Below are 24,425 nucleotides of genomic sequence, written 5' to 3' on the forward strand. Positions count from 1 at the left end.
CGTTAATCGCAGGTTACTAAGATACTTTCCATTACCTCTTGTTCCGAACTCTTCCCAAGCTAGGGTCCTGAAAACCTCTTGTAAACATGAGATGAATAGCACTGGAGAAATTGTATCTCTTTGCCTTACACCCTTCTCTATTGAGATTCTGCCGCTTTCTTTATGATGGCTGTGCATCCACTGTAGATTTCTTCCAGTATGTTTATGTAGCGTTATTCGATGCCCTGATTCAGTAGTGCCTGCATTACTACTGATGTCTTGACTGAGCCAAACACCTTCTCGTACTTCATGAAAGCTACATATAGGTGTTGATTGTATGCAAAGGTGTTGTTTTATATGTTTATGGCACGCGATAACGTTAACTATATGGTGAATTCCACAGCGCAGTTAAGTGTGGCGTATTTCGGTCGGTGCATCTTCTTTTCATGATCTGGTAGAAACTTATTTTGGGTAAAAATATCAGTTAAAGCCTTGTTGCTTTCTCCCACTTCATAATGCAAATTTTTTGTTAAAAGATCACATCTCATACATTGTTAAAAGGACCAGGGCAGTGGAGGGCCTTGACACTTTGATCATGCACTACCATATTGCAATTTTCAACTGCAACTCAACGAACACTGCTTGGCCTATTTATTGCATAATAAATGCTATTGTTGCAACATTTGTCTGTTTAAACTTTTGGTTGTGAAAACATGCTAAGACGATCGATAACAGCTGTTCCATTAGTTTTTATAAAGCACCAAAATGGTACTCCATGCCTACTGATTAGAGCACAGCGTAATAGTATTTGTCTAAAATATGTGGTCAATAGGTACAAAACAACAGCTTTGGCACTTTAAGCCAGTTATTTGCAGTTATATGAAAGCTGGGAGCACTTGATCACAGCACTATTGAGAGTCTGTCATCATGTACAGATCTTTTGTATTTGCACAAGTTTCTGTGCTTTTATGCTCATGCCCAATAGAGGAGAAGGAACCTACGTTGCTCTCTATTAAAAGCATAATAAAAAATTGATTTACCTCTTGCAGCCATACATTTCAACTAGGAACTTTGTCTGGTTAGAGTTAGGTGAGGAGGTAAAAGTACTTATGATCTTTAGATTCTATAACACCCCCTGAGGAGGCTTTGGTGGTCAAAAATAATATTCTTTCTTAGCAGAAAAACCAAGGCAAGGCTTCTTTTGATTGTGATTAAAAAAACCTTTACTAGTCTTTGGCAATAGAGTTTTAACACCCTTCGCTAACACCAAAGAAAGTCGACTGTTTTTCTAGGTCTTGAGCTCTTTTGATGGCCTCCGAATAATGTTATACTAAGCTCTATTTTTATTCTTTATATAGCTTCTTTCCTATGCTATTATAACAAACTGCTAATACCTGAACAATAAGTGTCTAGAAATATAAATACTTCTGAAGTCAAGATTGTCACAAACTACTAGGATTTTCTTTAGCGTGTCAGGATGTTGTCATAACATATCGAACTTCACTGTAATGAATAGAGTATTTTTGCTCTGATTGAACAGGTGCTTTTTCGATTGCCATGCATTTGCACAGATTGTCAAACACATCACAAATGATCTATTACAAATGCCTCAACTTAGTAAACAGAAAATTTGTGTAACTCAAATATGGTCTATTTTTATCTCATGAAGAGGGTAACATCATTTAGTAAAAGCAATGCTGCTGATCTCTATAGTCATAGAACTAAATGAATTTAAGTAATCAGTATTAAGGTTCCACTTTGTTGCATGTCCATATAGTAGCACTATATTTATCTTCTTCTCTATGCCTGTGCATTTCATTATAGACATTTGAACAACCTGCAAGTTTTGTATCATTATTGGCTGTCTTTGTCGTATTTCAATCCGACTTAGCATAGTGTTTGATGATGGATGCCAAAAGAGATTAATATATCACATCTCCCATTCACCACGAAGAGGTTTCTTTTTAGGCTATTGTTTAAGGCAGTGACGCTATTCAGCATTCTGCTGTAGAGCATATGAGCAATACTATTTGTTTGTACAGGACGCTTTATCATCGGTCGCCTATACCTGCTTTTTTAACCTACACATGTAGCATTAGTGTGATAAAAATCATCAGTGTATACGGCTGTCTGTATTTAAATGTGAAGTAGTGCAATAAAAGAAAGTCTGTATCTCTATTCTGATTCTAAGGAAAATGTGAATGGTGCTGTGCAGTCAAGGGTGAATCCAGCCAACCATTTTAGGGGAAGGGGGGTTGCTTAAAGTAACACCAAAGAGAGGGGCGTGGTCAGTACGTTTTTTTGTTTTTTAACTTGCTTATAAACTCTATCATAGCATAATTACTATTATAGTGTGTTTAAAGGAATCCTACTCATTTGTCCTCATTGATGAAAACAGGTGGACGGCAAACACTGAAAAGAGGGGGAGGGGGTACTGACATGCATCAGGGGAGGGGGGTGATCGCCTCTAGCGTCCCGCTTCTGGATCCGCCACTGCGTGCAGTTCTGCACGAGATCACAGGATTGATTTGATTGATTTGAAATTCAGGAGTCGCCTTATATTAGTTGCAATGTGTACTTCTGCCCTAGTTTCATGCACTCAGAGAGATTATAAGGTCAAAATATTTAAGCTTTAATTTAATACCCCTTTGGGGGCCTTAAGCGGTATTATGAAATAATAATAATAATAATAAACAGTGCACCTCATAACCAAATGTTGGTTTTGCGACATGAAACCGTCGAACTTAATTTTAATAATTCTTCTTTAAACCAGCATAGATGTAGGGTGCTTGCGAAATTCTGCTCCCAGTTTTTTCCTTGTGAGTGTGTGGTTCATCACAGAATTTATGGCATTATTTAGCAGTATGATTTTTCAAGACCTTCCCTATTGCCATGACCTCTTTTTCACATTTGTTCAAACAAGAAGACAAGTTCACCAAGAAACATTTACTGCATGGGAGGATGTTTGAAACAATTGGTTATGTGTTCAAGTTGGCCCATACACACACCTTTTGCAAATCAACCAACTTTCTTCATCGTAATTGAGTAAACTAACTCTATTTAATTTTGCAGCAGTCGGGCAGCATTACTGTCAAAGAAAGAATGTTCAGGACAAAAGAAAATTTTAATAAAAGTTACTGACAACACAATGTAAAGTTAGGCATGTCTATTAATCATTTAGTGGTTTTTGGACGTTAAACCCCACATGTCATTGAAAATGATAAGGTAACCCTGCATAAAAAAGTTGCTTGTTATTTATTACACGAGGCAAGTGTAAATCTAGAAAAAAATGCTTCTTAAAACGAAAGGAGGGAGCAGAGAAACATTGCCACTAAGAACTTTTACTAAATATCCTATCCAAGATTGCAGCAAAGGGAGCACTAACAAACATATGCGCTAGTAATAACAACAGAATACTCAAATTGAGGTTCTTGGTGTAGAAAAAATAAAAAAACTATAAAAACGACCACATGTTGGATGAGGAAGCCAAGAAATGCTTTATTAGCAGTTTTTAAAATGCTTATTTTGTGGTTCGTTTCAATAATGCTCCTGACTTAGCTCGTAGTGCACTTGGCTGGAGTGCACATTCATTTCCACCACTGCCACTCAACCTCCTTTGAGGTCCTTGGCAGCTAGTACACTTACCTGTAAAAGGCATGGCGAATTTCCCCACCTCCTCCTTTATTTTGCTGCACACTTCAAGCAGCAGCCTATCTTTCCACTCCTAAATAAAGGTGGCGGTGAATACCCTGTGCATGCATGAACTTCAATCCATAATTCCGGCTGCAATTCAAAGCATAAGCTCTCATAAGAAACTGTATTAAGTGTCCACTTCGTTCACACTGTAGATATTTAGGAAAAATTGGTTGAAACACAAAAATATAAAAATAAGTGTGCATTTTCATTGTATGTTATCACTCAGGTAAAATAGTGTGAAGAGTACACTCGCAGATGGAGCAGCTGAATTGGTGGCAAGCGTTCCTTGGCTGTACGGGTAGTCACATTCAATGAGCCTCTTGTGCAGCCCTGGCAATCCTATCAAAAGAGCGCATACTAGTGCCTCCATTCCAACATCAATCGCGAGTGGGTACTGTAAAATACAGAGCAAGCGCCCCCTCCCCTCCCGAATTTATTTTTCAACCTGTTCTCCACTAGGCAATTCTGCAGCAGCGGTTTTTTGAAGCCAAAGTTTTGAGAGTCCTTATATATGCGCAAGATTTTATAACACATTTACAGTATGATGCCTCTAGGCTGCTTTCTGAGTTGTCACACATTGTCACAAATTGTAGAACATCTTTCCCGCCTTGTCATAGCACCTGAAATTACACACAAAGATTCTCCTCAGGTCTGTACAACAGTAAATGCGTGTGTATTCATTACAGCAGTTCATTAGAAACACAGTTGTGCATTTTTCTTAGAGGCACTTCTATATTGAATTAGTGTCCGAGACCAAGCAAGGGCCCTATTGCAGATCATCTTTCAGCGTCGAGGGGGTGGTTTTTCAGAATTTACAGTAGTATTAAGTTGGAGGTAGTGCTTGGGCCATTGTGCATATCCCACTTCAAAGTACTAAGAACCTGGAAGCTTGTATCCCTACGCAAAGAGAAGAAACACAGCATAGCAAATACGTTTGCACTGTTTCAAGTTTTAGTTCTCAATGATGAAACTCACATGTTCATCAAAGAAGTTGTGTAAATGAGGGCAATCTTCAGCCATGTGTAGCCTTCAAGCTTGTGAGGACACACTTCTCACGTTACCAGTCATAGTAAGCATGGCTATACACTGTGGTCCTTTAAGCTCAGCGGCGACTGGTTACAGTACCATCAACCTACAGCTGAAGAAAGCATGCCTGCTTCTGTTTTTTGATCAGCCCCAATCCAACGGCCGTAATTCATTCTTTTGTTTGTCAATACACGCCTTCAAAAGGCGATGTGTGGTGTTTAGTGGTTGTTTTGGTTGTTCTAATTCAGTTAGTAGATAATGCTAAGAGAGTACGGACACAAGAACTGGACGTGTCTTTTCTTTTGTGTCAATGTGTCGGCAACGGCTCAGTTACCTCGACTGCAAATGTTTATAACGAAGCGCATAACGGTTAAATTGTTTAAAGACATTTTCATAGTGTTCTGCTCGGGCGTATGAACGTCGCCTCACAAGGTACCTCAGTGCTGCCGACCTGTGAGACTGCACATATTTTTTTGCTTGTTTGAGAACAGCAGTGCACGTGCCCGTTTGAATGTACACGTAATGTGTCTGTTTCAATGAATTATCCTCCGTGTCAGGCTTCCTATCTTTCATACTCCTAGGATTGAGATGTGATACGCATATAGATGTGATACACCTAACATTACAACTACACTGACTTCCATTTCCCTTTGGGCCAGGTGAATGAGCTGGTCAGCTTTTCTAAAACATTCTTGTTAGCTTTTCTTTTTGGGTGTTGAAGGGACACTGAAGAGCGAAATAATTTTTCACATACTAATGAAGTATGATTTCACAACACCACGCTTACCACGACACGACGCTTGACAAGTGCGAAACCGCGCAAAGAAAATATCTCACCAAACACCATTAATTTTTATGGCATTTACTGGGTTCTGTATAGCTTATAACCAATAAAAATGAAGAACATTGTCACCTGTGGGTGTCATAGACCTAGCATACGAAGTTTCAGAAAATATCACTGAGCCAATTGCAAAATTGTGAAAAATACAATTAAAAACTTTTGACGTCACGCATGGACATTTCGGCACAACTTTCAATAATGAAACTTCAGCCTTAATTTTCTCCGCTAATAATTAGCCTCGGATTGTGAAACATGTGACGTTGGCATTAGAGTTCTCAGAGTGCAGTTTGTCAATCTAAACAAGGTCACTGTTTCTATTCCGTATCCTTGTAATGCTTTTGTAAAATACACACAAGAAGCTTGTGAATCAAGTGAAAAGCTGCTCAGCAAAGTGGTGTTTGGAGCACAGAGTTTGTACAATGCGATTTCACCCATGTCGCATTGCTGCAGTGAAGGGAACTAAACTGCTCGAGACTACAACAGCAGAAGCCTATAAATCCCTCTAGAGTTTCCTTCCACATTTTCAACCACATGGGTTCAATAGTGGTAAAACTTGACATAAATTCCACTTGTTCTTAACAACTCTGTCATAAACAGAGACTAACACAAACTTTTTTCTTGATTCAAATGTTGTTCTTTAATGATAAGTTGGATAAGTTGTCTTGAGGTAACACTGATCTTATTGAAAAGAGAATCATTTCGAAGAATAGATACAACATATCTGCTGCTAGCCTCCTTTCTGATATGCATTCATGACAATGAAATAATTGGAAATTGTAAGAAGTTTCACCCTAGTAGTAAATTTACCATGCACCACCCTTTCAGCAGAATAACTTCCTAGATATGACGGTATCTATTGAAACATTCTTTATGTGAGGTATGAAAAAATACAAATCCTCTGCCCACACCATAAACATATAGCAGGCAATGCCAATCAGAAAAGAGAAATGAACAGGGCAGAGCCAAGTGAAATTTTGAGAAGGAAGGATGTGCAGGAGAAGCGGACTCCACCCCAACGGAGTCCGCATCTGGAGTACGAAGAAAAAAAAAAGATTTTGGTTTGGTTTACAATGTTGTTCTTGCTGCTAACATGTTTGGCCAAATTTATTCTTCAGTGTGAATTCTTGTGACGCGCATTTTTAAGGGGCTGCCTTGGAGTAATAGCCAACTATATTACATGGACTATGCAATCCATCATCTAGTACACGGCAGAGAAGAAATATTCGTCAGACAGGCAATGCGTGTAAAGAGCGTCTCTAGCGACAACGATCACTATGCTTACATATTAAGCAAGCCAAAGGAGACATTTAGCGAAATGACCTGCACAACATTCTGAACAAAATCCAAAATGAAGCTTGAAAATGAGAAAATCTTCACTAGCTGAACATGCCCCATAGAACAGCCTAACCAGCTGCTAGCCTCTGCAATCAAATACCGAAATGCGCTTTTAATTTAAATAATATCTTTCGCAAGTATTACACAACATTAACCAGCAACGAGCCGCTTCGGAAAATGTTCCCCGACATGTTAGTGCATGCAAAAGTAAACCCGCATTTTTTGTACACATATTATCTAGTTGTCATCTAAAATTTAAGACCTGCAAACACCTTCAATATTATGTTAGAATGAAAAGCACTAGAAGGGATTTATGCATAGTATAAAATCTCGTTTTACCTGCACTAGTTCAAACATTATCAACATGAATAAATATACATAGTGTCACAAACAAGACAACATTTTAACGTGATGTAGAAACACAAATTCGACAAGGACACAGAGTACAAGAAAACATGACACTCAATTTTTTTGTCCTCTGTGTCCCGTCAAAATTATGCTACTACACCACATGTTAAAATGATATCTCACCAACTAGCCCGGCTCTTAACACTACTAAAGAAACAGGACAACCTGTTAATGTTTTAATAAATAGACATCAAGCAAGCGTGGCAAATAACTGGAAGCAATGGCGCAGCAATTGATAGTGGCAGGACATATCTTCAACTATCTTGAACAATAAATACAGTTAACAGCTTTTCGAAAACGAAAAAATTGCCGCACCTTATGGACAAGTTTAAAACATTCCAGCCAACAAGCATAAATGTTTAAAGGGGCTACTTGAACCATTTTGACATGGCCCATTCACAAGCCTATAGAAAATGACCCATTCTTCAAGAAATTTTTAATGCTAATTGTCCCCATTGTCAGGTCGTGCTTCCTCGAGGCAAAGATAATTCAGCAAAATGTCTTCTCCTTGTCTACCCATCCATGCAAAACACTAGCTTCCTCTTGCCCCTCATTTGTTTCTGTTTCATGGGCTTTTGATTGATTGCCCCTTTTACCTGGCGCAACCTATTGCAGGGTATCGGCTTTTAACTCAACCAATTCACCCTGCCGACTCCTCGTTTTTATTTCCCCGTTCACACATGTGGCCTTCCCTGCTTTATTTAAGTTGGAGGAGAGGGTATGAAGACTATACAAAATGCACTAAGGTAGGCAAGGGATGGGTTTCGTTCTTGTTGGTACAACATATGTGAAATGTTTTGTGGTCATTTGCTGATTGTTAGCACCAGTGTGTATGGGTTCTCTTCATCTTGATAAATCTGCCCTACACAATTCAGTTAGGTCGGCAGTTTCAGCCTTGAAGATGTCTGCATGTTGAGACGATGACACTACCGACAACTCGTGCTCACAAATGTTTCATCTCTTTAAGCTTGTCTTCCTCTCATCTCCTGTGTTTTTTGGTTTCATAACATGACACTTCTTATTTTGAAAAATAATAAAATTGGTACTGCCTTGTATAATCCGTGTTATTACTAGATCGTTTTCGTCTGTATTTTGGTAGATATTCAATGCACTCATTGTCTTGGTTTTTTTAGCAATCGTTTGACCGAGTTAGTGAACCAACGATTGCTCTTCATCGTTGATTTCCTGCCATATTTTGTTTATTTCCTGCCATCTTTAGCCTACACACTAGCATGTACTATACTAAGACTGAAAGTATGAAAGAAACAAAAAGAGTGATGTTTTTACACTGTAGCACCGGAATTAGGATATTTAGTAATTGTCTCTTTTTATTTTATTACCAGGATGTCAAGTGCCGGAGGCGTGAATGCTGGCTAACCAATAAAGAGTTCATTCTTGGGCTAAAGTGAAAAACAGTTTATCCCCCCCCCCCTGCGCAGGCGCTCATCCGCAATTTTGCCAGTGGTTCATTATTCAAATAGCATAACAATATAAAACGTGGGCCAAATCTGACGTATCACTCTAATTTATTATGTAGCACTGAGCAGCTAACTCGTCCGTCACTCAGTGTCAGCGCAGCCGATTTTACCTGGTTGAAACGCTCCCGCTGTAGACCGGGCACAGCAGAAGAGCGACACGTGATCCTAAAACCAGCAACATGTTTAAATTACACACACACAATAAATGTACATATTGATTACACGTATTGCAACAAGAGAAATACGCAACACGTACGGTGGAAGTACGGGAAACAATGAAAGTCTTCCTTTTATTGTCAAGATCTGTATGAGCCTTTACAATGATCTCATCGGGCTGCTTTACGAACTGAGCAACTTGTGCAGCGAGAACGTTTTCGAAATGTGGTACATTAACACAGAGCGGTGTTACCATCACTGCCCCCGCAGGGGCGCCTGATAAAGCAGGCGTTTGGTGTGTAGCGACACCACGGACCCGAGCTAACGGGGGAGTTTCTACTCCCTCCCACGCCTAGCCGTGCGTGGCTTTGCCGTGTCCGGGGAAAAGGGAATCCTGGGGGTTGAGCTGACGCTGGGTGATTGGACCTTTAAGGCCCCCCGGCAGAGGCAACACACCCCTTTGGCCCCGGCTTCACGTAGACGGCACCCCTGGGCTGACCCACCCAGGGGAAATCGGCAGTCGCCTTTTCCTATCTCTCTCTCTCCCTACATCTTCGTCTTTATCTCTTACTATTTATCTGTCCTGTCTTCTACTCTCTTCCGTTTACTTCCAAACTTCCTGGCGGCTAGGGTTAACCCTGTGCAAATAGCCTACCTAGGTCTAGGCGCATTGGGTTATAGTAGCGTTGTACGGCTGGCGTCTGCAGTTTTCAGCACCTGTAAACTTGTAGCGTCCCCTCGTTGGGCTCCGTGGTGGGTGGCCGCCAACGCTGCTGAACAAAAATAAGAAAGGCATGCATGGAGCATCCCCCCTAACGTCTGATCGTACCGGCTTAAAGCGGGTACGCACCGATGCTATAAATTTTTTCAACCAGCCAAAAGAAACATATCCTCACTTTCATGTTATCCATTCTGAAAAAACTGAAAAGCAAGCCAGGACCGTCTCTCCTTTCCTAGTTTCTAGATGTCTCACCGAAACTCTTGGCACGGGATACAAGGTAACCAAAATGGCTAGTGGAGACCTTCTCCTCGAAATCCGCGACAAAGAACAATTTGAAAAGCTAGACCGTCTCTCAGATTTCGGTGGCATACCAATAACCATAACACCACATAGGTCAATGAACACAACTCGCGGAGTGGTATCTGACATGGACTTAATTGACTTGACTGAGACTGAACTTTTGGAGGGGTGGAAGAGCCAAAATGTCACTAATGTACAGAGAATCATCATCAGAAGAGACAATAAGGAAACACCGACAAAACACTTGATACTCACGTTTGCATCCAGTAAACTACCGGATTCCATTCAAACAGGGTACACGAAAACATCTATCAGGCCGTATATACCAAATCCTCGTCGTTGCTTCCAATGCCAGAAGTATGGCCATGGCTCTAAGACCTGTCGTGGTCGCCAGACTTGTGCACAATGTGGAGTCCTAGGCCACGTGTCCGAGAACTGCAAAGAACCGGCACACTGTGTGAACTGCGAAGGAAACCATGCCGCATATTCACGCTCCTGCACATACTGGAAAAAAGAAAAAGAAATAATTACATTGAAGGTGAAGGAGAACATTACGTTTAAGGAAGCACGGCGAAGAGTCGCTCCATTCTATGGACCTACATACGCTGATGCGGCGCGTCAGGGGGCACCGCCGCACCAGCCCTCGCCACCCCTTCGGCCCGCGCAGAGCGAGCCGTCGGCTGTGGCACCTGCCCCCAAGGCGGCTGTAGCCCAGGCTACATCGCCTACTCTCAAACAGAGACCGGAGACTCCAGAGTCTTCGGGTCTCAAGGCCTCCCCTCACCAGGCGAGGCCCAAAATCCAAACTAACAGCCCGCACGTGCGGGCATCCAGTGCCTCCGAGGAGGCAATGGATACGTCGGCACCCTTGGTGCCGAAAGAGCGGCGTGGCTCCTTGGAGCGCGCCAAGAAAACAAAAAAGCAAATAACAGGGCCTGGTGATGGCCCTGTTAAGTGAACTCAAACTCCCCGTCTAAACAGCCACTTGTTTTTCGTACACACAGCATTATTTTACATTCACCATGAACACTCAAATTATACAATGGAACGTCAGGGGCCTTCTCAGAAACCTTGACGACATCCAAGAACTCCTACACGAACACTCACCAAAAGTGCTGTGTGTACAAGAAACACACCTTAATTCAAAACACACAAATTTTCTTCGCAAATACGTTGTTTTTCGAAAGGACCGTGATGATGCCGTGACATCATCCGGAGGTGTTGCCATCATAGTGAATCAAGAAATTGCATGCACCCACTTACAACTCCAAACATCCCTTGAGGCAGTGGCTGTTCGAGCGGTTCTTTTTGATAAACTGATCACAATCTGCACGATTTACATTCCTCCTAGTTATCAGCTACAGAAACGTGATTTACACTCTTTAATTGATGAACTTCCGGAACCTTATGTTCTCCTTGGAGACTTTAATGCGCATAGCAGGCTATGGGGAGACTCTCGGTATGACGCGCGAGGTCGACTGATCGAACAGTTCCTTCTCTCGTCGAGCGCGTGTCTCCTAAACCGAAAAGAACCAACCTATTATAATCTCGCCAATAACACCTACTCCTCCATAGACCTGAGCATAGTATCTCCATCTCTTGTGCCTCTACTCCAGTGGAAAGTCGTCAGTAATCCGTACGGAAGTGACCACTTCCCCGTAGTTTTGAGCACGACAGTAACTGAGTGTCCATCACGTGTTCCCAAGTGGCTCATAAACAGAGCCGACTGGGAACAGTTTTATACTATTGCTAGTCTAGGTTGGAATGACATCCGTACTTTGAACATTGATGTTGCGGTGAACTACTTCACAGCGTTTTTGATCGATGCTGCAACAAAATGCATCCCACAAACAAATGGACACCCTGGAAAACGACGTGTGCCATGGTGGAACTCTGAATGCCGAAACGCGCGCAAACAGCAAAACAGAGCTTGGAGGCTGCTTCGGAACTCGCCGACAGCCGAAAATCTTGAAACCTTCAAGAAAATAAAGTCTCAAGGCAGGAGAACGCGTCGGCAGGCCAGAAGAGAAAGCTGGCAGAAGTTTTTATCAGGGGTTAATTCATACACACAGGAGGCTAAAGTCTGGGACATGAACCATAGGATAGCAGGAAAACAAGTACACACACTTCCACTCGTAAACACTCAGGGTGATACCTTGGAAGATCAGGCAAACTTCCTCGGTGCACACTTCGAACAGGTATCCAGCTCGTCCCACTATACTGACACTTTCCAAAAATACAGAACAAGAATAGAAAAGCAGAAACTTGAACACAAATCCACTAGATACGAGGGATATAACCAAGCTTTCAGTCTTGCTGAGCTCCGAACATCTCTGAACTCCTGCAGTACTTCTGCCCCAGGTTCTGACCGTGTGATGTATGAAATGTTAAAGAACCTACCAAACGAAACCCGAAAAACCTTACTTTGTTTGTACAATGCTATTTGGTCTTCTGGCACTATTCCTACCTCCTGGAAAGAGGCTATTGTTATTCCCATTTTGAAAGAGGGCAGGGACCCTTCTTTAGCCTCGAGTTATAGGCCTATTGCACTTACAAGCTGCTTGTGCAAAGTCTTCGAAAAAATGATAAACTGCCGACTTGTACACTTTCTTGAAACAAACAATTTGCTCGACCCATTTCAGTGCGGGTTTCGAGAGAGTAGATCCACGACAGACCACCTTGTTCGTATCGAGGCACAGATCAGAGACGCCTTCGTCCATAAACAATATTTTCTCTCCGTGTTCCTCGATATCGAAAAGGCTTATGATACAACATGGCGTTTTGGAATTCTAAGAGACCTATCCAACCTTGGCGTGCGCGGAAGAATGTTTCACATAATCAAAAGTTACCTGTCAAACCGGACATTCCGTGTCCGAGTGGGCACGGTTTATTCTCAAACATTTGTCCAGGAAACAGGCGTTCCACAAGGTGGTGTACTTAGCTGCACACTTTTTCTCATAAAAATGAATTCCTTGCGCTTGACCATCCCTCGCAATATGTTTTATTGTACATATGTGGATGACGTCCAGCTTGGCTTTAGGTCTTGCAATCTGGCAATGTGTGAGCGGCAGGTTCAGTTAGGTTTAAACAAGCTCTCAAAATGGGCAGAGGAAAACGGATTCCGACTGAACCCACAAAAAAGCACGTGTGTCCTGTTCTCCAGAAAGAGAGGCATGCACTCAGAACCCGACATTGAACTGAACGGTCAGTGTCTGTCTGTTAATACGGAGCATAAATTCCTAGGATTAATCTTGGACAACAAGTTGACCTTCGTACCGCACATCAAGTATCTAAAAACAAAATGTTTAAAAGCCATGAATGTTTTAAAAGTGTTGTCACGTACTAGGTGGGGTAGTGACAGGCATGTCTCATGAACCTATATAGAAGCCTCATTCGCACCCGCTTAGATTATGGGGCCGTTGTTTATCAGTCTGCGACTCAAAGTGCTTTGAAGATGCTGGACCCCGTGCACCATTTGGGCATCCGCCTTTCTACGGGTGCTCTTCGCACCAGCCCCGTAGAAAGCCTTTATGTTGAGTCAAATGAGTGGTCGCTTCATCTGCAGAGAACTTACATGTCCTTTGTTTATTACCTTAAGGTGAAAGCAGACAAGAAGCACCCCTCATACTCTACTATTAATGATTTGTCGAGCTCAATTTTGTTTCAAAACAGGCCTTCGATGAGGCAGCCCTTCTCTATTCGCCTGAAGAGTCTAGCTGAGGAAACTGGAATCTCACTAGAACACAGTTTAATGGCTCCTGTAGCTTATCCGCCACCGTGGCAATGGCAGACTATAGACTGCGATGTGTCTTTCCTAGAAGTTACAAAACATGCACCTGTTGCCCATATCCGTACATACTTTTTGGAACTTCAACACAAATACACATGTCCTGAGTTCTTCACAGATGCCTCCAAGACTAACTCCTCTGTGTCCTACGCTGCTGTAGGCCCATCCTTTTTGGATGCTGGTCCACTACATCCACGCACAAGTATCTTCACAGCGGAAGCGTACGCGATACTTGTGGCAGCTAAACACATCAAACAATTACAAATACAAAAAGCAGTAATTTATACAGACTCCCTAAGTGTGGTAACGGCTCTGCGCAGTCTTAAAAAACAAAAAAACCCAGTCCTTGTCTCACTTTACTCTACTTTATGCACACTTTACACACTCAAACAACATGTTGTAGTGTGCTGGGTGCCAGGGCACCGTGAGATTCAAGGCAACGTGAGGGCGGATCAGCTCGCTGCATCCGTGCACAAAAGCACTGCCCCTACACCCATATCAATCCCGGCCCTCGATCTTAAACCATCCCTCAAACGAAACCTCAGAGTATACTGGCAGAGCAAGTGGGATACACACACACAAAACAAACTACACGTTATTAAGCCACACCTTGGTCATTGGCCGCCCGTATCGAAATCGCGTTATACAGAGGTGATACTAACGAGACTCAGGATAGGACACACATACACGACACACACACACCTTTTGTCTGGTGGCGATCCACCATTGTGTGACAGATGTGGGAAACCATTGACAGTCCTTCACATTTTAATTGAGTGCAAACAATTGGACACTGTAAGAGAACAACACTTTCCATTACCCTACCGACAACATATACCTTTACACCCTGCAATGTTCGTCGGTAGGGAACCGCTTTTTAGTCACAAATCATTGTTAGCGTTTTTTAAAGAAATTCATAGTTTCCATATCATATACCCAGGCATCCCGTAGCATGACCTCTCCAGAGAGGTTTTTGCTGCGGTGGCTACACAAGAAAGCACATGCCTCACGGCCCTTGGACGCAAGGGTTTGAACGAGTGAGGCACTTGTGCTAATGCCATACATATCCACCATCGTCTTTTATTATCACCAACTTTTGTCATCTGTTCACACCACACACACCTTCCACGGCATGGTCATGATTTTATTATTTGTATGTTTTTACCCGCCTTACTGCGAGGAATTTTATGGCCCTTATACAGCCACTTATCACAATCATTGTCCATATTTTTAGTAAGATGAACTGGCGCTCTTTGGCCGTGAATCGGCCCTTGCGCCATAAAACATCAAACATCATCATCATGTTACCATCACTGCCACAAAACTAAGAGTGCGAAAGCGCGTTCACCCGGAGATTAGTTAGAGGTTGACAGCTTACCCGTCCTTGACATGAGGTGCACTATGAAGCTGCGAACATTTGCGTTCATCGCTGTCGTCACTCAAGAATAAATTTATCGCGAGGAAGGGTGCTTGCCACATATAAACACGTAGCTTGACCTTTGCGCTGGTCCAACGACCAAACCGGAAGCCGCCATGACACTTTTCCTCACAGGAAAAAGGCCGAGTGCCAACGTAAGCCTAAGTTGTTGCGAGCGAAATTCAACGCAGCTACCACCTCGAATACAGCAGTGATGACCGGTGATTCGTGCTTAATGCGTTTTCGTAATAATAATAATAATAATAATAATAATAATAATAATAATAATAATAATAATAATAATAATAATAATAATAATAATAATAATAATATAATAACAATAATAATAATAATGATAATGATATTACTTGTAGAGAAATTGCAAGGCCCCTCTGAAAATAGAGTAGTGCCACTGTCACGCGCATTTTCACCCTGCCTTAGAACACTCGTATGCGAGGCCTTAAAACAAGAAAAAAATTATGACACAGATGAAATGAACAAAACCATAATTACATTGACTCCTAAGATCCAACTGCAATTCAGTTAAAGCACAAAGGCAAGAAGTAAGCAAACTCTCCAAAATCACAAGAAAGAACAAAAAATGACACAACCATCTACAAAAGCTACCCACTGAAGATCTAAAGTTGAATTAACTGAGCTAAACGGGCTGATTAACAAAAAAGAGAATTGTCGACATGGGAATTTATAGCAGCAAAGAAATGGATGAAGAATTCAAAGAAAGGCAGAGCATGACAACAGGCAACTAGTTCAAATGCACACTTCAACAGATAGAGCAACAAAATCAGCAGTCTCAATATCTATAGTAATGCGGGAGAAGACTTTTACTACAGCTCACGAATAAGCCACCTAACAGAGAAAAAAGCCAAAGTTCAACGAAACACCTAATTTTCATGCGTAAATATAAACAAAGTTAGAAAGAACAATAAAATCAGAAGCCCAACCAGAAACGAATCGCTTTGGATACCCTACCCTGAGAGAATGGAATGGAGCCCTACAAAACATGACGAACGAAAAATCCTGCAGCGAAATTGTTGACCCGATCAAAGATGGAGATTTCGTGTTTAACAAGCTTGTGGCATTTTCTGCAGAATGCCTCAAGTACTGGCGAATCAGATGTGCCATCGAACCGTGAAAATGCCAATACCAAACAAATGACGTCGAGACAAACCCCGGGCCCGACCTAAAACAAATTTCTCAACAACTAACGCAAATTGCTGGTGATAATAAAGAAATTAAAGAAGAACGACTAACCGCCATTGAGTCCAAATTAGAAAAACTGGCTGCCTTAGGTGAAAAAATACTGGACTGCACCACAAAAGTTTCGCCTTAGAAAAAGTAGTATCAGGCCTAGAATTAAAGCTAGATGATTTAGAAAACCGGTCAAGAAAAAGTAACTTGATAGTGTATGGCATCCCTGAGGATGAAAATAAGATGAAGAATCACTAGAGGAAGTAATAAACAATACAGTTGCGAAAGGTGTTCTGAAAATTGAACCTGTTTCAATCGAAAGGATACACCGGCTCGGTAAACCAAGCGCGAACAAAACTAGACCAACAATTTTCAAACTCCTTGATGATCGAGACAAAACAAAGATTTTGAAAAACTGTCATAAACTAAAGGATACCGACATATCAATTAGTGAAGACTTTTCCCTGCGTGTGCGTAATATAAGGAAAAAATTGTGGAACTCGGCGAAACCAAATAAGGAATTCGGGCAAAAGGTAAATCTTGTCTACGACAAAATTAGTATAGACCGTATTCTTAATCGCTCGGGTGACACCGTAAACGATAAAGCGATGATTGGCGAGGCAAAAAATCCCTCAACTGGAAAAAAAAAACCTGCCAAGCGACGGGCCGGCGTCTCGCACTCGAAACCGCCCCAGTTGAGGTTTTTAAATGTGAATTGCCGAAGCGTCTTAAACAAATTAGAATCCCTTGAATGCCTACTTCTCGACCTTGAGCCAGACTTTGTTGCTTTAACCGAAACCTGGTTAAATAATGACATTTTAGATAGTGAAGTAACGCCCCCAAACTACAATATAATACGGAAGGACAGACCGACACGAGGCGGTGGAGTAGCATTAATGATAAAACGCGAAATACAATACACTGTGCTGCCAGAGGTTGAAGGCGTAGACGCTGTCTTTTTGAAACTAAAATTTAGCCTTCACACAACAATTGTGGGCTGCTGCTATCGCAGTCCTACTTCTGGCGAAGATAGCATGCAATCGCTCTACAACTACATTGAACAAAACATACAAAGCGCAAGATTCATCTTGTTGGGTGATTTTAACCTTCCTGATATCGACTGGCAATCCATGAAATTTCATTCCGCATGCTCAGATGTCGTTATCGACACAATGCTGCGATTTAATCTTCACCAAGTAGTCAACCAACCAACACGTGTCCAGGGAGAAACTTCAAATATTCATGACCTTATATTCTTGAGTAACCACTTCCCAGCCGATGAAACGAAGATTGATGTTATGGATGGCATATCTGATCACAAGCTCACTTTGTGCACTGTCCCCTTTCGTGATAAAATAGAACCAACGAACATAAAAATTACTTACCTGGATTTTAAATATGCTGACCACACTAGCATACTAAATTATCTAATTATAAAATTTCCGTCCTTCGAAAAATTGTCGAATGATAGTTCCACGACCATCGAAATAATATGGTCCCAGTTAAAAGAAATTATGCACCACTGTATTAATACCTTTGTACCTATTAGAGTGAAAAAAATTAAGTACCCCAACCCGTGGATAACACTTGAGGTAATACATGCGAAACGCAAAGTAAAGCGAATACGAAAGGAAATGAAACAAAAACCCGGAGCAGTAACAGTAAATAATTTGACTGCTGCTGTGAGTGACCTAAAAACAAAAATCAAAACAGTGAAGAGCAACTATTTCACTAAAACGTTGCCAAACTTTCTAAAAAATTCCCCCAGCAATTTTTGGAGCTACCTAAAGCCTGCAAAAAAAACAAAAGCAACACACCCCCGGAAAAAGATAACGCGATCACTGCAGACAAAATGAACAGCTATTTCAAGTCTGTATTCACTGTCGATGATGGAAACATTCCAGACATCGACTCTAGTGCGGAAGGTACCCTGGAATCGATTATAATCAATGAGGCCGGTGTCATAAATCTCTTGTTAAACTTGGACGCAAAAAAAGGAGCAGGGCCCGACAACATTCCTAACATCTTTCTTGTAAGATATGCAGAGTTGCTAGCTAAATATCTGTGCGTCATGTTTAACAAATCACTATCAACGTGCTCTTTACCTGTGGAGTGGAAAAAGGCCAAAGTTGTTCCTGTGCATAAAGGAGGAAGCGGAAATGATATATCTAACTTTAGACCTATATCCCTGACATGTACAATCTGTAAAATCTTGGAGCACATAATTCTTAAACAAATAACTGCTTTCCTAGAAGAAAAACGTATATTATCTCCCTATCAGCATGGCTTTCGGCGAGGTCTTTCAACCATAACCCAATTAGTGGAATTAACACATGAGGTATCCCAGAGTATTGACAACCAAAAACAAACTGATCTAATCTTCCTCGACTTTGCCAAAGCATTCGACAAGGTATCACACAAAAAACTACTTCAAAAACTTGAGGCCACCTTAGGAAATTCTACTGTTCTTAACTGGATCAAAAATTATCTTACTGATCGTACACAGTATGTGGAATTTAACGATGAAACCTCTGCTACCACCTTCGTCACATCTGGAGTTCCGCAGGGCTGTGTGCTGGCGCCAATTTTGTTTCTTCTCTTTATTAATGATTTGCCTTCAAATAGTAAAAAAAAATCAAATTATTCGTGGATGACTGCGTGCTATATCGAGAAATAAACTCAACGGAGGACCATGTAGTTTAAATAGTGCTTTACAAGATGTTTCCTGCTGGTGCCGTAAATGCCAGATGTCACTTAATGCAAACAAGTGTACAATTTTATCAGTAAGTCGAAAAAAAACTAGGTCAAATTTTCTTTACACTATCAATGACATTCCCATAACTAGAGTAAATCAGCATAAATATCTTGGAATTATTATAACTGAAGATCTAAGATGGGACGCACACATAAGTTACGTTACTTCAGCTGCACTACGCCGCTTGTTTGCACTCAGATACCGGCTTCGCCAGGCCCCGCCTTCTCTAAAACTGCTTGCATAAACTTCCCTTGTGCGATCATTACTTGAATACGGTAATATTATTTGGTCACCATTCACAAAACAGCAAATCACGAAATTGGAAGGAATACAAAGGAAAGCTATGAGGTTCATTTACAACAAGTACAGACATACAGATTCTCCGACTAAACTAATTAAAAAAGCTGGATTACTTACTCTAATGAATAGAACAAGGTTAGCATGTGCAGAATTCATACGTAAATTAATCCATGGTCATTTAAACATTGATGTATCCGCCTATCTTACGTTTGATCAAACTAGAACAACACGCCAAAAACACCCAATGAGACTTAACGAATACTCCTTCAACACAAACTGCTTTAAGTACTCATTCTTTCCGATAGCCACTAAGGAATGGAATAAACTGGATCCGAGTATCTCCAGCACTACCGAATTAGCAAAATTTCGAACCCTTGTCGAAAATGAACTTTGTATTATGCAAACGGAATCACCTGGTTGATTTTAGTATGAGTGTTCGTGTGAACATTGTACGAGCAAAGTATCATGTCATCATATTTTTTCTTTAAGCAATTTTTAGTACTGAATCCAGGTGAAGAGAAATCGCTCTGTTGATTCTTGAACATGTTTCTGTTTTTCAGTGTGTATAAATTTGCCCTTCCTTGAAATACTTCGCCATATTGTAGGGTAGTTTCTTATTGCTTTAATTTCTTGTTGTGTTTCTTGATGCATATGCCAATATGTCAACCAATGTGTCAACCAAGTAGCTGCATTTATTTTCTTCTGACAACTTTTTTTTTACACTGATGTTTTATGCCTTCTTTGATCTGAAATTTGGTAATTGATCCGATTCTGTTAGTTTCATTCTGTACTTTATTGCGATGTATGTCTTTATTGTGTACTTATTCGAATTTTTATGTTCACGCCCTTTCTGCTAAAATCCCTGATGGGATTGGCAGTATGTCGAAATAAATAAATAAATAAATAAATAAATAAATAAATAAATGCAGAAAAAAGAGATAAAAGATTTGAAGAAATATACACAGATCAACAGAAGTCCCACCATGGATCATAGTCATGCACTGTCAAAATTAAAATCTGCGATACGGAACACATCCATTTACTTAGCTTGCACAGACTAATAAAAGGCATTCTACTCAGTAGAGATAACAGCAGTCTTAGAGTAGCCAGTGCATAATGCATGCATGAATACCCTAGCCAACATCTACAGAGAGTCCACAGCCGAGAGACAGACAGACAGACAGACAGACAGACCGACAGACAGACAGACAGACAGACAGACAATGAACTTTATTAAGGTCTTAAGGGGCGACTAGAAAATTCCCTTTATGGGGGAGGAGCTGTCGCAGAGAAGAAAAAATTGTATTTGTGAAGTGGATCTGGCAAGGAGACAAAATATCAGCCATATTTACAGCATGTTTAGCAGAAGTATTTGTGCCACCGTGTAGACAAGAAACACAAATAAAGATTTACAAAGAATATCTCGGTACAAGCTTACACTTTGCAAATGACATTTAGCTTTTCGGCAGCGGTGCCGTTGAAATACAATGAACTGAGGGTCTAAACCAAGAAAGTCTTCACGTAGGCTTACAGATAAATAAGTAAAAGACAAGGATCTAATATTAGGAGGCCAAATAAGAGAGTGAGAGTTCACAATGGCACACTAGAATCCTTACAATATATATGTATTAAAGTAAACATTCGACAGAAGTTTGTCTGGTTGGGTATGGAACTGGGAGATGATTTAGACTCCAACCAAAAGTTTTGAAGAAACCCGAAATTTCGGAACCGACTTGATTCATTCCTCAGGGGTGACTGTGGAGGCTACTAGCAGCGTCGTCTTCTAAGCACTCGCGGGGCGGCTCATGACCGCCTCCCCCCCCTCTCTCTCGTTTTGCCGTGGAGCGCCGTCCGTGTGCATACACTTGGGAAAAGGTTCCGAGGGAGCGGTTGATATTATGGGCTGTCCTTGTATGTGCCACGACTCGAGTAACATCCTCCAGTTCGGCTCGCTTTCAAGGATGGCCATCGCTTCAAAATTTATTTCGTGATCCAAAGTCTCAGCATGTTCGGTGACTGCGCTGCGCTCTGTAGAATTTCCACACATCGTTGGCAGGTTGCTTCAGTCGTTGCGGTAGGTTTTTCGCCTCGCTGATATACGACGAGGGGCACTCGGCACACGGAATTTTTTAAACGACACCAAGGCACCTGTCCGTTGTTGGCCGGTCCTTCGGGCGGGGGAGAAGGCGGCCCAGCGTACACGAAGGCACGTGTGCGATGTGAACCCCTTCCTTCCGGAAGATATGCGCTAACATCTCGCTGGTTCCCCGAACGTATGGAACCGGTACGTGTTTCGGGGGGCTGCCAATTGAGGTTGATTGGTGTTTTCGTATCTTCTCTTGCCCTGCGCGGCTGGTGGTGGCTCGAATGAAGTTTTTTTTCTGACCTCAGAAAAAACGGATACCCAAAAAACTTCATTGAGCACGTGCCTTCATGTACGCTGGGCCACCTCTATTCCCGCCCAAAAGACCAGCCAACAATGGACAGGCGCCCCAGTATCGTTTACAAAATTTCGTGTGTCTCGGCGAGACGAAAAACCTACCGGAACGACTGAAGCAACATGCCAACGATGTGCGGAAGTTCTACAAAGAGCGCAGTGCAGTCGCTGAACATGCTGAGACATTGGATCACAAAATAAATTTTAAAGCGACGGCCTTATTTGAAAGCGAGCCGAACTGGAGGAGAAGGTTGTTACTCGAGTCGTGGCACATACAGAGGACACATAATATAAACCACTCCCTCGGAAACCTTCCCCCAGTGTATGCACACGGACTGTGCTCCACGCAAAACGAGAGAGAGAGAGAGAGAGGTGGGTCATGAGCCACCCCGCGAGTGCTTTGAAGACGACGCTGCTACGTAGCATCCGCAGTCACCCCTGAGGAAGGAACCAAGTCGGTTCCGAAACGTCCGGTTTCTTCAAAACTTTTGGTTGGAGTCCAAATCATCTTCTAAATATATATGTATTTGTGTCAGATATTTACAGGACACACTACTCTTAAAAATAAAATTAACCAAACAATCTGGATGGGCGAAAGCTTTAAAGGCAGACATTCCCAAATCATAAAATGCAATTTACAACTGTCCCTAAAGCAGAAAGTAGTCAACTATTGTATGCTGTGAGTACTAACATATGGTGCAGAAACTTGAATGATAGTACAAAAAGAACAAAAGAAAAGAAGTTCAGAACACACCAAGACTATGCAAAATAGAAACAGAAAATTGTAAGCATAACATAGAGATATTAAAAAAGCAGAGCTCGATAAACAACAAACAGGGCTAGATGACATTCTAGCTGACATTGTGAAAAAAAAAGGTGAACCTGGGCAGGTCAAGCAATGTGAGGAAGAGACAAGTGACCAAATAGGAAGATTGTGTGGCTACGAAAATAGGGAAAAATAGCTGAGAAAGGCAGAAGGCTAGAAGGGATGTGCACGCATAAGATTGATTGGGCTTGAACAGGGTTCGGAAAATTTTAGATAACTGGGGGATGCCTTTGTATAGCATAGGACATAAAAAAGACTGATATACAAGAAGAGGATGTGTTATCGAGATGTTGCGCATTGCACGTTGGTTTCAATACCAACAGGTTATTCAACTTACATCGCAGTGCTACTGCTTACGTATTGAAGTTGTACAACCAACTTCTTTTTGACAGGTTTCTAGCAACATTGAAACATATCTGGAACATTTAGCAGAAGCATGTACAGCCATGTCCCCGGCTGTGTATAGTGCATCTGCAGCTAGGCTTAATCCGTGGTACCTTGCGGAAGTTGTGGGCTCCGACATGGTGTGCCCAAGAGCACGCATGACCTAATAGACACGCTGGGCTGCTTTGCACAGCATAGCTTTGCATAGGTAGATATGTGGGGTTTAATGTCCCAAAACCACCATATGATTATGAGAGACGCCGTAGTAGAGGGCTCCGGAAATTTCGGCCACCTGGGGTTCTTTAACGTGCACCCAAATCGGAGCACACGGACTTACAACATTTCCACCTCCATCGGAAATGCAGCCGCCGCAGCCGGGATTCGATGCCGTGACCTGCGGGTCAGCAGCCGAGTACCTTAGCCACTGGACCACTACGGTGGGGCTTCGCACAAGACTGACCATGTTGAAAGGTGTGCCTGTTTAAGCGTAGATGCATGGTTTCTTAGGGCGCTTTCAGCACGTGTATTCTGAGAGATGACGCGTTTCGACTGATAACACATGCCTGACCAGGCACTTGTTATTTTGCCTGGTCAAGTATGATACGGTTGGCATTGCAAAACTTCTTTAGCCCCAACCACTCCAGTTCCAAACTAACAGTTCCGGTGCCGACATGCGAACCGCACACTTACGGCTGCTCTTATTGCAGGCTGTGGTAGCGGTGTTTGGCGCCGGTTTTGAGTCATGGCCACATGGACACAACAGCAATAGCAAAGAAATGTGTTCAGCTGCCAGCATCGATGGGGCCTTCAACGAGTTCCTGTGGTGGACGACGCATCAACAGTTGCTCGGCGCGGCTGCGCAGTGTAGAGAGGCTCTTTGCAGCAGCGCTGGGATAAGCATGAAAACCTGTCCCGCTGCTGTCATCGACACGTGCCTGCGGCTGCATCTCGATGCGTCACGGGTGCCACATGTGACTGACGGAGGCGTCGACCGCCACCAGGGGTGCTCGTCATACGACGAAAAGCTACTTAGGCTGCTGCTGCAACTGGGCCCTTCGTGTTCCGGTGCCGACATGCGAACCGCACACTTACGGCTGCTCTTTTTGCAGGTTGGTGAATTTTATCGTTATAAGATTGGTGCTACTGTTCGAAAGTCGGTACCGGAGCCCCCCGGGACCTTTGTGCGAATGTTGGTTTGGGCTGTGCTTAGCATTGATGAGTTTATTGCTCTGGCTGCGGTGAAGGCAAGGTTGCTTTTGTCAGGTGATCGGGAGGAAAACCCAGGGCCAATAAGCAAGGAACTGGAGCAAGAGCTTGCAAGGGCTCTTCGTGGTTTACCGCAGTATCCGAGGCACAAGACAAGCTTATGA

The 24,425-nt window shown here is 42.2% G+C and overlaps 1 protein-coding gene across 1 annotated transcript in view; it reads left to right on the forward strand.

Moving 5' to 3' along the window:
- The first annotated feature begins 23,117 nt into the window (after positions 1-23,117).
- Positions 23,118-24,425, forward strand: part of LOC119184943 (uncharacterized) — a 43,446-nt gene continuing 42,138 nt past the window's right edge. The window contains exons 1-2 of the mRNA XM_075870326.1: positions 23,118-23,195; positions 24,040-24,164. Coding sequence (XP_075726441.1) covers positions 23,118-23,195; positions 24,040-24,164 — 203 coding nt within the window. The remainder of the gene's footprint in view (positions 23,196-24,039; positions 24,165-24,425) is intronic.

This window comes from Rhipicephalus microplus, chromosome 8, assembly GCF_043290135.1.
Source record: "Rhipicephalus microplus isolate Deutch F79 chromosome 8, USDA_Rmic, whole genome shotgun sequence".
Classification (NCBI taxonomy): domain Eukaryota; kingdom Metazoa; phylum Arthropoda; class Arachnida; order Ixodida; family Ixodidae; genus Rhipicephalus; species Rhipicephalus microplus.